Genomic DNA, 14,352 nt, shown 5'->3' with positions numbered 1-14,352 from the left:
CTATCTACTATCTGTCGAAGATCTTCCGCATATACAATGCAATTTATTGAATTTTACGAGCTCGCTGTGTTGGAAACACGATGGAGGCAAGTGTCGTTAATAAATTTATCGTGAATATTAATCGCATCGTTCTTAATTCACAAAATGCACATCTTGCAGTATGTTGAAATTAATTATAATTTATCTAATCTATTTTTTTTTTTTACACTATATGCGTGTCGTATTTCCGAAACTTTGCACAAAGCATACTGTATAATTTAACGATAATAGCACAGCTCAAAAACATTTTTTTTTTTTTTTTTTTAACATAAAAAGAATTATTAATATTCTTGGTTTTTTTTAACCGTATAATTGAAAAGTAATATACGAAAAAGATATTGTTGGACTGTTTTTGATATTAAATATTTCGGACGAATGTAACTCATATTTTATTTCGTGACTTGAAAAACGTGTAGATAATCAGATTAAGGATGTATGTGTCACATATGATGTCACGTATGATGTCAAAGCATTAACAAAGACATGAAAAATTCCTATACTGTTCTATTTCTTCTGAATATCTGTGCAGAATCTCTGAGCACAATTTAATAATAATCTAATAATAATTCTCTAAACGGTTTGGAAATTATTTAAGTTTAAGTTTGTACTGATTCTTATGAAAAAGCGCGTATTATAGCACTTATTGATAAATTTGACAAGGAAGAAACATTGCCAGCGAAAGAAAAATTTTCACATATATTTACAAAACTCCAATAAATATTTATGCAAAACTTGATTTAGATCCACTCATTTAAAAGTTATTTACTAAAAATTGTAGAAAAATATTTTAATCCGAAATCTTTCTATAAATTAACTTGGTCTTTTTGTTTTGTTTTGTTTTTGTCATAAATTAGGACAAATATTAATTACAAATATTTTCTTTTTATATAGACGTTAAAAACCATATTATTTTGCGATACTTTAAATCTTTATATTGGATGATTGCATAAGTTCGTGCCCGATTTTCATAGATGGCATTAAGTTACTGCATGGCGGAGTTCTTTTCGTGTGGTAATTGTTGCTTACACCGAATAGATGACGTTGTCTTATGTCAATTTAGCGTCAGACATTGTTCAGATAAGTCCATTTGTGCATAAGAGAAATCATTAAAAATGGAGAACGAAAGGTGCATTTGCGCATGTAATGCTATATAAATTTCGGAAAAGCGTGAGTGTTGGGATTGCACAAAAAAATATTCAAAGCATTTATTTGGACCGCGCTCCTGCTCTCCGAACAGTCAAAAAGTGGTTTGGCAGATTTCGAAATGGTGATTTCAACATGGAGAATCAACCCCGCTCTGGACGGTCTTCTGGCATTGATGATGACATTGTGCATGCCTTAGTGGAAAGAAACCCAAGGATTATAACTGAGGATATTGTTGAGAGGCTGAACATCGATAATTCAACCGCTTTTCGTCATTTAAAAAAGCTTGGATACATTTCCAAGCTTGATACGTGGATGCCGCATCTCCTGACTGAAAGGAATAAGCTGCAGGAAAACTGCAGGAGTTGCAATGGGAAATTCTGCAGCACCCGCCGTATTCTCCAGATATTGCGCCTTCAGATTTTTATCTGTTCCGGTCTTTGCAGAATAGTTTAAATAGCAAGAATCTCAATTCCGAGGAAGCTGTCGAAAACCACCTTACAAACTTTTTTCAAGAAAAACCAAGTTCTTTCTTCAAAAATGGAATCGACAAGCTTATAGATCGTTGGAAAACCATTGTAGAAAAGAATGGAGACTATATAATTGATTAATAAAAGTGTTATCTCTAAAATACAATCTATTGAAGTTTATATTTAAATCGGGCACGAACTTATGCAATCACCCAATATATATATATATATAATCCGGATTTTTATTTAAGTATAAATGTAAGAAATATTTTTTTGTTTTTTGTTTTGTTTTGAATAGGTTTTTGCTACTATTGTACAGTTAAAACACATGCATCCATGCCATATCAATGTTAAAAGCATGATTTGGAACGAGACCATTCACGAATTAAATATATTGAGTTTATTTGTTCTTTCGCTTTCCTTCTTTTCTTCTCTTATTCGCGATGTACAATATCACAGCGGCGAAATTGAGTTCTTAGTGGGCGCTCTTGTATTCTAATTGTGCGAGTAATTGCTAGGAAGTCATTAATATTCCATTGAGCCGTCGGGTTTGGCGTCTCGGTTGTCGATTTCCGATTAATCCAAGTTATGATCGGGTCCAGCTAAATTTTTTTAAGGGAACTGAATGCCGAAGTAAACGGAAAAAGCGCGAGTCACTCTCTGAATAATGGAATTATGGAATTATCACTGACAACTTGCGATTAATACGGCTTGATGGCGATTATATGTATCGGAATCAAATTTATTTATGTAAATTGAGAGGACAAGATATACAATTCTTTGTACAACAATTATCTTTTATGTACAATATTTAATACTTGTCAAAGTTGTGCGTATAATTTTTTCATTGAAAGAAAATTGTACTCCTATTTTATGACGTTTTAGACGTAAAAAATCTATCAATGTTAACTTTATGATTAAATTAAAAACAGATCGATACACACGATTTAACATCGTTTATCAAGTGCCTTTCTTTCTTTAAGGAATATTTGAGAGAATGGATTGATCAAAACTCTTTGTACGTGTTTGTCCCTAAGATAAATCAATCAATATGATAGAATAATAACAGAGAGTAATGTATATAAGTATGTATGTAAGATTAAAATTATTACTCGTGCATTTCAGGTGGATCTCGACGAAGCCATGGACAATTTTTTCAACACCCTCTATCAAAAAATGTTCACCGTGCTCAACAGCCAGTACAACTTTGACAATAAATATCTGGAGTGCGTGGGTGAACACATGAAAGAGATGCGGCCGTTCGGGGACGTGCCGCAGAAATTGGGTGTGCAGATCAAACGATCCTTCGTCGCCACGAGAGCCTTCAGTCAAGCTCTAACGGTCGCCGCGAACGTTCTGAAAAATATGCAAACGGTGAGAAATCTGATGAAACGTCAACGTCAAGATGACGAGTCGATTTAACGCTAACTCGAATTCGCAGTATTTAAATAATTTTAAAATAAATTGATATATATACAGGGTGTCTCACAACCTCCGTACAATACTTTATTAGCGTGTTCAAGAGATAAAATAGAGTCAAAAATTCTAATATAAAAATTTTGAGGCTGCAATAGTTTTTGAGTTATAAGCGATCATAGTTTGCCAATGATATCGCGTAAAACTCGCGCGCTCGGTCCTGTAACTACACTTACACGCGTATCGATCTGTCATCTGTTATTGATTTTTTCAAGTTAGATGATATTAATTTTTACTGCACAGCTGATTTTATTTATAAAATCAGTTGTACAATAAAAATCAATAAAAAAAAAGTTAATTGGTAAAAACCAATTGATGTCTCTCATTTTTTCAGCTTAAAATATTAAGATAACATTATTGCAAAATAAATAATTTTATGAGATATTTCATAGTTTATGTAAAATTATATCGAAGTAAAGTAATAAAATAAAGTATAAAATATCTCGTAAACTATTAAACTTTTGGCCATCATACCCCTATAACTTTTTACACAGAATATTGCAAGGAATCGATTTATGTAAAAAAAGTTGGGGTGTTTCCATTTAAGAAAACAAGATTGACATTGAAATCTTCGAAGCGCCTCCACTCAAGGTCAAACTAATGGCACCATCTTATGACCCCCTTAGAACCGAACAACTTTTGTCTGAAACATTTCTTTCTATCTTGCTTTATTTTTTAGATATTTAGGTGTCTCAATATAAATATCCCACTCTGTATATAGATTTATTTGATATAATATCTCATTCTCATTTTATATACAGAGTGTTTTAAACCACCCATCCACCCTTTTTTTCAAAAAAGGATGGTGCTAGGAAGTTGGGACAAACATGTTTACCATCAAAAGCCTATCTGAAGTTTTTGATGATGGTGCTTTCATTTTTGGGAAATCCCGGAAATCGAAGGCAGCTTAAAAATTTTAAATAGCAACATGGGGCAATATGGGTATTATTAGATAGAAACAACTTTTGCTTGAAAAAAAAATTTAGTATCACTTACCGTTATCGAGAAATGTTATCCCAACATTTGTCCCAACTTTCTAGCACTATTCCTTTTCAGGATAAAAGAAGTGGACAGGTAGTCTGAAACACCCTGTATACGTAAAATTATTTACTTTAAATACTTTATTTCCCCTTCTTCATTTTGTCCTACTTTAAACTTTTTCGAATGCTTCTTGCGGCTCTTACGCCATTACGCTCTTACGCCACTCGCAACCGCAACCGCGTGCAGATTCTAAAATCAATTCTTTGTTGTCTGTAGCTGAAACCATCAGCGGATTGCGCAGCTGCTCTGACCAGGATGACAGCCTGTCCGTCTTGCAGCGGTATATCGGACAACGTGCTGGCGTGCGGCGATATGTGCGCCAATGTGATGAAGGGTTGCTTGGCACAACACGTGGCACTCGACACTGAATGGAATCACTTTGTCGGTGAGTGATTTAGCCTCGATTTTCTTCTCTCTCCTCCCTCAAATTATCGGCTATTATATCTCGAGAGGATACGGATTATCGCAATGTGCGTATGCACAACATGTTTGTGTATCCTCGACGCCTTTCTCTGCGGAGGGAAAAATATTATTTATAAAATCAACACAATAATATAAAATAATTATTTATAAAGGTGACACAATAAAATTTATTAATATTAGTAGCACTTTACATTTTTAAATGTTTCATAGTTAAGGAAATAAAAGAACCTTTTTTCGGAAGAAACATTACGTGCGAGAAACGTCCTATTTTTCTTCATACTTCGCGAACAAAGCAATCCCAAATTCTAATTTATCTATTGTCATTTCCAAATTCAGAGGCTGTGGACAAAGTTGCTGATAGGTTGCTCGGCCCGTTCAACATCGAGGTGTTGGTGCGTCCAATCAATCTGAAGATCTCTGAGGCAATTATGAATTTCCAGGAGAGCAGTCACGACGTGTCACAACGCGTGTTCACTGGTTGCGGTCGGCCGATGCTAGGTAGACGTAGACGCAGAGACAATCGCGAGCTGGAGCTGGAATCTCTAAACTTTGAGCAGGAAACATTAACGGAAGATCGCAGTTCCACTGCTGCGATCCTAGACAAATTGGTGAAAGAGATACGCCAGCGAGTGCGCGATCTCAAACAATTTTGGATTTATCTTCCCTATCGGCTATGCAACGAGGGTCTGGTTGTGCCACCTAGCAACACGAAAGAATGTTGGAACGGCACGCACGTAGACAAGTATGCGTGAACAAAATTTTATATGTACAGAGTGTTTCAAATGTGAAGATCAATTGCTCGGAAGGTGATTGGAAACCCAAAAACCAGAAAAAAAGTTGGTATGAACATAGGTCCGGAAATGCGTTGTTTTCGAGTTATCATCATTTTTATGTTAAAATTTCGATTGTTTTGCTTTTGAATTTTTGTGTCAAAATTGAGGGAAGAAATGATTTTGTATTTTTTTTTTTTTTTTGGTATTTTTTATTATAGTTTTTTTTTTCTTTTTTTTATCCTAGTTAATATCAAAACAGATTGCAATTTTTATTTGATTTTAATTATGTTATAAAATTCATAAAAATAATTTTGGTAAAAAAATCCGAAAACAAAACAATTAAAAATTTCAAAATAAAAGTGGCGATAATTCGAAAACAATGCATTTCTGGACCTATGTTTATACCAACTTTTTTTCTTATTTTAAGGTCCCCAATCACCTCCCGAACGATTGACTTCTACTTTTAAAACACCCGGTACATATATATATAAAATAAATTTTCTTCAATTTGCAACGTGCTATAATATATAGCAGACTCCCTTACTTGTAATATTACCAATTTAATTTTATATACTTTATTTACATCTTGAATATGTACTGCATATAGGGAGAAATAGGGTAAAATCGGGTAGGCGGGTCAAATCAGGTATCTCTGTTTCTTCGTGATAAATACTATCTTTAACTAACTCGTATTGTTAGTTGTAGATTGATGCCATCATTATTTTAAGATGAACCGTGCTCACATGTACACGATATTTCTTTTTTGAGATAAGTTCATAATTTTCGGTCTAAAAAAAATCGATATCGGGGCAATAATCGAGTCGTTATGGACTTTTTCTACACAAAGCATCAACTTCGGTAAATGCAATATTGCTAATATTAGAGAGTATATCGCACTAGTTTTGATTGCCGCTTTGTACACCGGAATATACAGCCGCCATGTTTGTTATCTTCCTGCTTGTTGGGACAAAACCGGGTACCTACACATCTCATGTAATAAAAAAAGAAAAAACTATTATCCTGACTTTGTCTCCCTACAAAAAGCAGTTGGAAACGAAAACTACTATTAAAAAAACGAAACCACTAAAAAAAAGCTTTTTGAGACCCCTAAAGTTAAAAAATTAAATAAGAAAACAAATAATCTAGATTTTAATTGCACGGTGTGTGTGTTTTACATGTTTTCAAACGGGAACCCTGTTTTATCCTACCGCTAGGACAAAATCGAGTTTTTGACTTCTCCAAAAAATCTTGTTATCCTTGGTAATCAAATTTTTTTTTTAGCAATTAGCCTCATATTTTCATAAATTAAGATCCACTAAAGATTACTGACGGTCAGCAAAATGTTTTTTACTCTCTGATGTTTTGTAGAAAAACAAAAAAGTACCCGGTTTTACCCTATATAAAAATAAAAATATTACAAATATATATATGATACATGATTGATTGCACAGTATTTCTCACTTTTACAAGACTGTTATTCTTCCAGATATATATACCCAGTGTCCTCGGATGGCGAAACTCAAATGATGAACCCCGAAGTGCGCAGTATGGGACCAAGACCGACCATCGTGAGGGATCAAGTTTTTGCTCTTACTACCATCACAAATAGGTTGAGATTGGCATTCAACGGGCAAGACGTCGATTGGATCGATACGGGTGATTATATATGGCAATGATTATAATAAAATGTAACGAGTCTGTAAATATCATAACATAGATTAAAAAATAGTACTTTATTTATTACATTATCAATGATAAACTTCATGATTTGATAGAAGAAACGTGGTACGGTTCCGGCAGCGGTTCTGGCGATGGTGCGTTTACCGATGACGAGGACGGCTTCAAGGAAGGTTCCGGTTACGAGCCGCCGCATGTGGAATCGGAGTCGGAACCACCAAAACAGCCGTCCCCGCCGGTCGTCCACGAGATTGAAACGCCGCCACGAGTGGATATTGAGCCGCACAAGGGTACAGGTACGAGCAGCACGGGCCCGGATAACAACCAGACCTCTGCTGTAGATAACAGCAGCGGTGCCGGTAGACAGAAGATGTCGCTGTCCAGAGCGTTGACAACGTACCTGGTGCCGATAGTAGTGATGTGGTTCGGCGGTTGCCTCAATGACTTCCTGTGATCATGTGGATCTCGCGACTCTGAGCCTAATCCAGTGTAAATATTATCCGATTGCGAATCACAATCTCGATCGCGAGATTGATGAAGAAGGGAAAGTACTGTCGATAGACTTGAATCGTGCATAGTGATGTCCCGTGAATCTTCTTGCTTCTAGAAATCGTCGAGGACATCTTTGCGGACAGAGCATCCTTTGGTCTATTTTCAGACCATCAATTTCAATATTTGCTAAATCAAATATGTGTATCAAAATCGATTCAGCGAATATTGAAATCGTTAGCTAATCGACCTAACATGGAGTATACGAATTTTCGTGGCCATAGCTTTTTGCCCGTTTTCCATAAACGGACAAAGGTGAGAAAGAATTATCAGCTACTTGCTGTTTGGATGAGAATTATAGGCATTTAGCGAAATAACGAATTTCACTAAATGTTATCTTACAACAGCTATTCCATCATTGCAATGATAAATAAAATTGACGTAGTGGTCCAAATGTTTAGAACTACGATAATATTGGGTGATTGCATAAGTTCGTGCCCGATTTAAATATAAATTTCAATAGATTATATTTTAGAGATAACACTTTTATTAATCAATTATATAGTCTCCATTCTTTTCTACAATGGTTTTCCAACGATCTATAAGCTTGTCGATTCCATTTTTGAAGAAAGAACTTGGTTTTTCTTCAAAAAAGTTTGTAAGGTGGTTTTCGACAGCTTCCTCGGAATTGAGATTCTTGCCATTTAAACTATTCTGCAAAGACCGGAACAGATAAAAATCTGAAAGCGCAATATCTGGAGAATATGGCGGGTGCTGCAGAATTTCCCATTGCAACTCCTGCAGTTTTCCTGCAGCTTATTCCTTTCAGTCAGGAGATGCGGCACCCATGTATCAAGCTTGGAAATGTATCCAAGCTTTTTTAAATGACGAAAAGCGGTTGAATTATCGATGTTCAGCCTCTCAGCAATATCCTCAGTTGTAATCCTTGGGTTTCTTTCCACCAAGGCATGCACAATGTCATCATCAATGCCAGAAGGCCGTCCAGAGCGGGGTTGATCCTCCATGTTGAAATCACCATTTCGAAATCTGCCAAACCACTTTTTGACTGTTCGGAGAGCAGGAGCGCGGTCCAAATAAACGCTTTGAATATTTTTTTGTGCAATCCCAACACTCACGCCTTTCCGAAATTCATATAGCATTACATGCCGCAAATGCACCTTTTCGTTCTCCATTTTTAATGATTTCTCTTATGCACAAATGGACTTATCTGAACAATGTCTGACGCTAAATTGACATAAGACAACGTCATCTATTCGGTGTAGGCAACAATTACCACACGAAAACAATAGAACTCCGCCATGCAGTAACTTAATGCCATCTATGAAAATCGGGCACGAACTTATGCAATCATCCAATAGTTTCACGGCCCGCGAGCTGACTGATTCAACCAGTAGCACTTGACAATTTTATCTCCCTTTATCAATCTGTTTCTTGACTGAGCAAAATAGTATGAGTATATGAGTATGCTCTTTTGTTGCGTGTTTCGGGAAACTCTCGAAATATGGACATAACTACTGAACTTGTATCGAATGAAAATATTGCTATGCGAGAGAATTTGCATTTCCGCGGATTTTTTTTCTTTTTTTTTTTTTTTAAGTAATTGATTTATGCGAGCGCTGAATATATTATAATGACGCTACGATATTGTATAATGTGCTTATTGCAAAAGCAATCGCATTCCGCTGTTTAAGCATCTCTTTCCGAATTTTAGATGTACTGTTAACATTATATCAGACTTTTATTGCCAGCATTATCTTAAAATTTGAGCTTCTCTAGTAAATAAATCATCATCGGTGATAGAGAATAACGTATCTTAAGATCGAATCTTTCCACAAATCTTATTTACTGATTTTATTAGAATTCTACTGTCAACTGGAAAAATATGAATTTTTAAACACAAACAAATTATCGATAAAACAAATAGATAAATTATTACGACGGAAAGATAACTCATCCTGATTACATCAAATCTTTCAAGGACTTTTAGATACATACTATCTCTTGATCTTACAAAAATATTATTGCCAATTTTAGAAATTTTCCACTTTTCTCATCCTTTTTATACAAATATCTAATAATATTGTAACGTTATTCCCATTTGATTGTTTTGGATCTGCGAAACATTTGATAAGCACTACATCATAAAGTCAAAGATAAGATCGTCAATTCTGCGTTCATCGCGCCGATAATCTCTAGACAAGCATAATCCAAAAGCAATGTAATTCGTGCACTGACAATCGCGACGATTTTGCTGTATACAAACGGCAGAAATGTTTGATACACCCGATATACGTAAGACGATCCGAGCGAAGTATGTATACGAGCGGGACCGAGTATTTATTAAGTGTTTGTTATATGATCCATTCAAAATCGCGAATGAGCGCGTGTTCCGAATATGAGACAAGAAATACGAAACATCAGAATCCTTTTCCTTGAACTGTCTCGTTATTACATATTTTTAGAAAAGGACTCCATGTTACATCAAGATGGAAAATTTTAGCGTATATAGCGCTAAATACGACCGTTTAATTTTCATTTTATGTTATTTAGCATCGAAACGCAATCTATTAATATATTATATTATTGGTTTAAAAGCTATAATAAAGACAGTTATACAAAATACGGAATACGGCGATTCCATAAATCTAAATAAGATAATTTAACTTGGCTCATATTATATGGGAAATTTATTAACAGTGTTCTGGCAATCGGTTTTGTCGATGATGAAGACGATTCCTTTGTTACGGAATAATATGATACAATTAAATTAGAAAGAGCCATTAACGAATAATAACGGCTTGAGAAAATTCTGAAGGGAACACGTTCTAAGTTATTGCGAAATCGAATCGACCGTAACACTGTAACATTAATTCGTGTTATAATTAATAGCATGAAAGAAAAATAAAAGATGTGGTTCACTGCGATATAAGATGTAAATAAAGAATGGCGATAGGAAGAGTGTGATAAAGATGCGACGCTTATACTTTCTGCGTTTGAAATGGAACATATGTACATGCGTCGAACTTTATAAGGCGAAGAAGAAAGAAAATTGTGTAGAAAGATGTAGAAAGTGTAGTTATAAAAAAAGAAAAAACTTTTTCTTTCCCGAAATTACATTATCTTGGGACATTTGTCGATTCTGCGTTTGTCGAATATTGTATAAACAGTCGAAAGAAATAATGGTACAAGTTAACACACAGAAAATAGGAAAATACAGAATGTGATCATCGTTTATTAATATTTTTAGACACAAAACTTTAAATTTATTTGTTAAATTATTTTCTAATTTAGTAAATAAATGTAAAATATTATATCATATCGAATTAAATGAATGAATTAAATGAAATTTACAATTACTTCGATATGAAACATAAAATCTCTTTTTTACATATTTAAAAGATAATTTTGTAATGATAATTTTATATCATATCTTACATCAAATTTTCTTAGACTTTTTTTTTTTTAAATATGACTTATATCATTATGCTTTCCAACGGTTTGTTCGTCTGCCATTTTGTCGTATCGTTTGCGTAGCACATAATTATATATCATATTAATTCGCAACAAAGTGTCAAAGTAATGCGAGAGAATGGCGGTTGGAGACGGGCTCCTGTGATAAAATCGAATAGATTGAGCATTATGACCGCTCTCCGCGCTTTCTTTCACGGCTCGCTATTGAAGGCTGAAGGACGCGCAAATGCGTGAGGGACATTATTGAAAAAAGTCTAGTGAAATAAAATAGAATTTAATGGATAAAATTAATTATTTGTAATTATATTATTGTAATATTATTATATTATTTTTATTATTATATATATTATATATATATGAAATAAAATTAATATAAAATTATAACATTCTGCATTTTGAAAATGTTTTGTGCATGCGCATTTTTAAAAGACGCTTGTACGAAACGCCGATTTTAATAGCGCAAATTCCTTGATTTCCAACGATTCGCACACACACACACACGGACCATTTATACGTAATTATGATATTTTTAGTCTTTATCAAATTATGTTACGAAGAATGTTGCATGTAAACTTTTATACATATATATACATATATACATAATACATGATACATACATACATACATACATATATATACAGGGTGTCCTCGACCACTCGTACACCCTTTTTCTTTCAAAAACTAAGCATTTTTTGCGTTCAAAAACAAAGCATTTTAAGCGAGAAAAACGTTTTGAACAAAAATTGTATGGTTTTGAGGGGAACATAAGATGGTGTCATTGGTTTGACTTTGGATGGCATCGTTAAGGTCAAGTCAAGGACATCTTTAATTTCTTAAATGAAACCTCCTATTTTTTATTGCATATTCTTATAGCTTATGTCGAGAGCTTTCCAAAACACTATAAAGTATTTTTTCATAAAGTACGTTTTGAGTTATTTTATATTTTAATCTGACATATTTCGATATAAAAAATAAAATATTTCGTAAAATATTCAGTTTTCGATAATCTTACCGTAATACTTTTATGTACAGAATAACAAGTCAAATCAATTAGTATAAAAAAATAATTGTTTTTAAGAAAATTATTTACAATATATTTTTTTAAATAATTTTTTTTTTTTTTGGCACTATATATATATATTGTATATACATTTATATGTTTTATTTATGCATGATAAAACGATCAAAAGAATAAAAATTACATTTTTTTCTTTCTTTCGCTTCTATTGAAATCTGTCGAACTGAGTGTATACTTGTTTTAAGTGAACAAGACAAATAGAAGAGAATGCACTTAGAAAAAAGGCAGATGTATAATAATATATCGCATCGAGAGCAACATAACGATACAGTGTAAAATGAGGACTCTTATATTGACGTTACAATCATTTATTTTATTCTTTTTGGGTTATGGCGAATCCTTATTTCTTCGAGTATATCTATAATTACAAGTTATAGTTATAAATCGATTATTCTCATTATCGACTTAATCTGGATTCGAAGATGAATAAAGACACGCGGTTGTTCTATTGTACTTTCTGTGCATTACTTTCGCGGTCAAGAAGAAATATCGTAAAAGCCGGATATTTTGATATTTGACCACATTTATGTAATTGTCACGAATTGTATAAAATAATAAGAAAGTGATTTTGTGTTATTATCTACATGGTGCTAGTAAATTATTGCGCATTATATGTATAATATTATTGAGAGATATATGTTATTATTAAAAGCAAAATACAATACAATAATTTCTGTAAATTGCAGTTTCGTTCTTAAAACATTCTATCTTTCAATCCAACATCTTTTATCTTCAGATTTTAGTAAAAAAAGAAAAACTTTAAAATACATATTCTTTTATACGAGAGTATATTATTTATCAATATATGATTGATTAATAATTCTACAATAAAGCAAGAATTCGATGTTGACAGCTCTCTGATTTTGGACCAAGATCTTCAGGCAAAAGAGAAAATCTCCAGTCACTCGAATTCTATATTAAATATTTTTTCGTTGTTGCATGCATATATTATATAATTTCTGTTATGTAATATGCTGTTTAAAAATGTTTTTTTAATTCTAAATTAATGTTTCAGTATATTTATTGTAATATATTAGAATAAAATACAGAGTAATTGTAAATAATAAAGTATTCATTTTAATTTAGATGTCGATATAAATTCATATATATATATATGTTCATAATTATAGTAATATAGTTGGATGCCCAGTAAAACATTATATTATCAATTAGTTTGTTATAATTATGAGCATCAGTTAAATGACATTTCTCCATGCCACTTAAAGGTTTTTTTTTTTTAATATAATAAGATAGTCAGCGCTACCTACGATTTTCTTAAAACAATTGCTGAAATGCAAACGAATTTCATTAAAAAATGGTAAATTTTTTATTATTTATTAGACTGTCTCGAAGTCGAATCGATAACCTTTGTGACCGCGCGGTTATTCGCCTGCGGTAAGAACGCGGGAGCGAGACTGGGTGACCGGAAATAAATTGCCGGTGGGAGTTCATATTTTTTAATAATTAATAGCTCAAACGATTGCTCCTTAATTGTTCCGTCAGAATCCACAATTACTCCACTTTTAAAATTAATAGTTTTTGAAACATTTACAAAAAACGTAAAATTTATCATTTTTACTCAAAAACATATTTTCAATAGTTTTCTGCAACTATATCCAGCATGAAACGATTGCTCCTTAATTGCTCCATATTGCTCCATCATTATTTTCATGATTTATTGCATTTTTTATCGAAAATTAACAAATTAATCATTTTCCAAGCGACGCCGTTGCCACCTATCGGCCGCCTATCGAAACAATATAGCTCAGCAGCCAACGAGCCACGGCGAGAATATTCAAACCTAATATAACAGCTCTATTATTTACAACTATATCTCAAAGAGTTTAATCAACGTTTCTTATTGATTTTTTGGTAGAATAATTGCACTTCGCTTGCTCTATTATGATATTTGCGATTGTTCCACTTGTATAATTAATCTTTTTATGATATATTAGCAAAAAAAAACCAATCATTTTCTTGGAAAAACATATTTTCCGTAGTCTACTGCAAGTATATTCAACATGAAACGATTGCTCTTTAATTGCTTCATATTTAAGATCATCTTAAGCCCGTATCAAACTACGCATTGAAGATTGAGATTCAAGATTTAAGATTGAAATTTGACCAATCAGAACAAAGAAATTTTAATCCTTTTTGTTCTGATTAATCAAATTTCAATCTTTAATCTTCAATCTTTCATTTTCAATGCGTAGTCTGATATGGGTTTTAAGTGTGGTCTTGGCTCGTTATG

The 14,352-nt window shown here is 33.1% G+C and overlaps 1 protein-coding gene across 1 annotated transcript in view; it reads left to right on the top strand.

The window, feature by feature from the left end:
* The window catches only part of Dlp (glypican dally-like), a 184,835-nt gene extending 172,110 nt beyond the window's left edge, over positions 1 to 12,725 (top strand). The window contains exons 4-8 of the mRNA XM_070296578.1: positions 2,778 to 3,026; positions 4,386 to 4,554; positions 4,929 to 5,334; positions 6,852 to 7,021; positions 7,141 to 12,725. Of these exons, the coding sequence (XP_070152679.1) occupies positions 2,778 to 3,026; positions 4,386 to 4,554; positions 4,929 to 5,334; positions 6,852 to 7,021; positions 7,141 to 7,496 (1,350 nt within the window). The 3' untranslated portion in view covers positions 7,497 to 12,725. The remainder of the gene's footprint in view (positions 1 to 2,777; positions 3,027 to 4,385; positions 4,555 to 4,928; positions 5,335 to 6,851; positions 7,022 to 7,140) is intronic.
* The last annotated feature ends 1,627 nt before the right edge of the window (positions 12,726 to 14,352 follow it).

Source organism: Polyergus mexicanus, unplaced genomic scaffold (assembly GCF_030449975.1).
Source record: "Polyergus mexicanus isolate NDT 795.1 unplaced genomic scaffold, iyPolMexi1.0 SCAF_1, whole genome shotgun sequence".
Taxonomy (NCBI): domain Eukaryota; kingdom Metazoa; phylum Arthropoda; class Insecta; order Hymenoptera; family Formicidae; genus Polyergus; species Polyergus mexicanus.
This window is presented reverse-complemented; position numbering and strand designations above follow the sequence as displayed.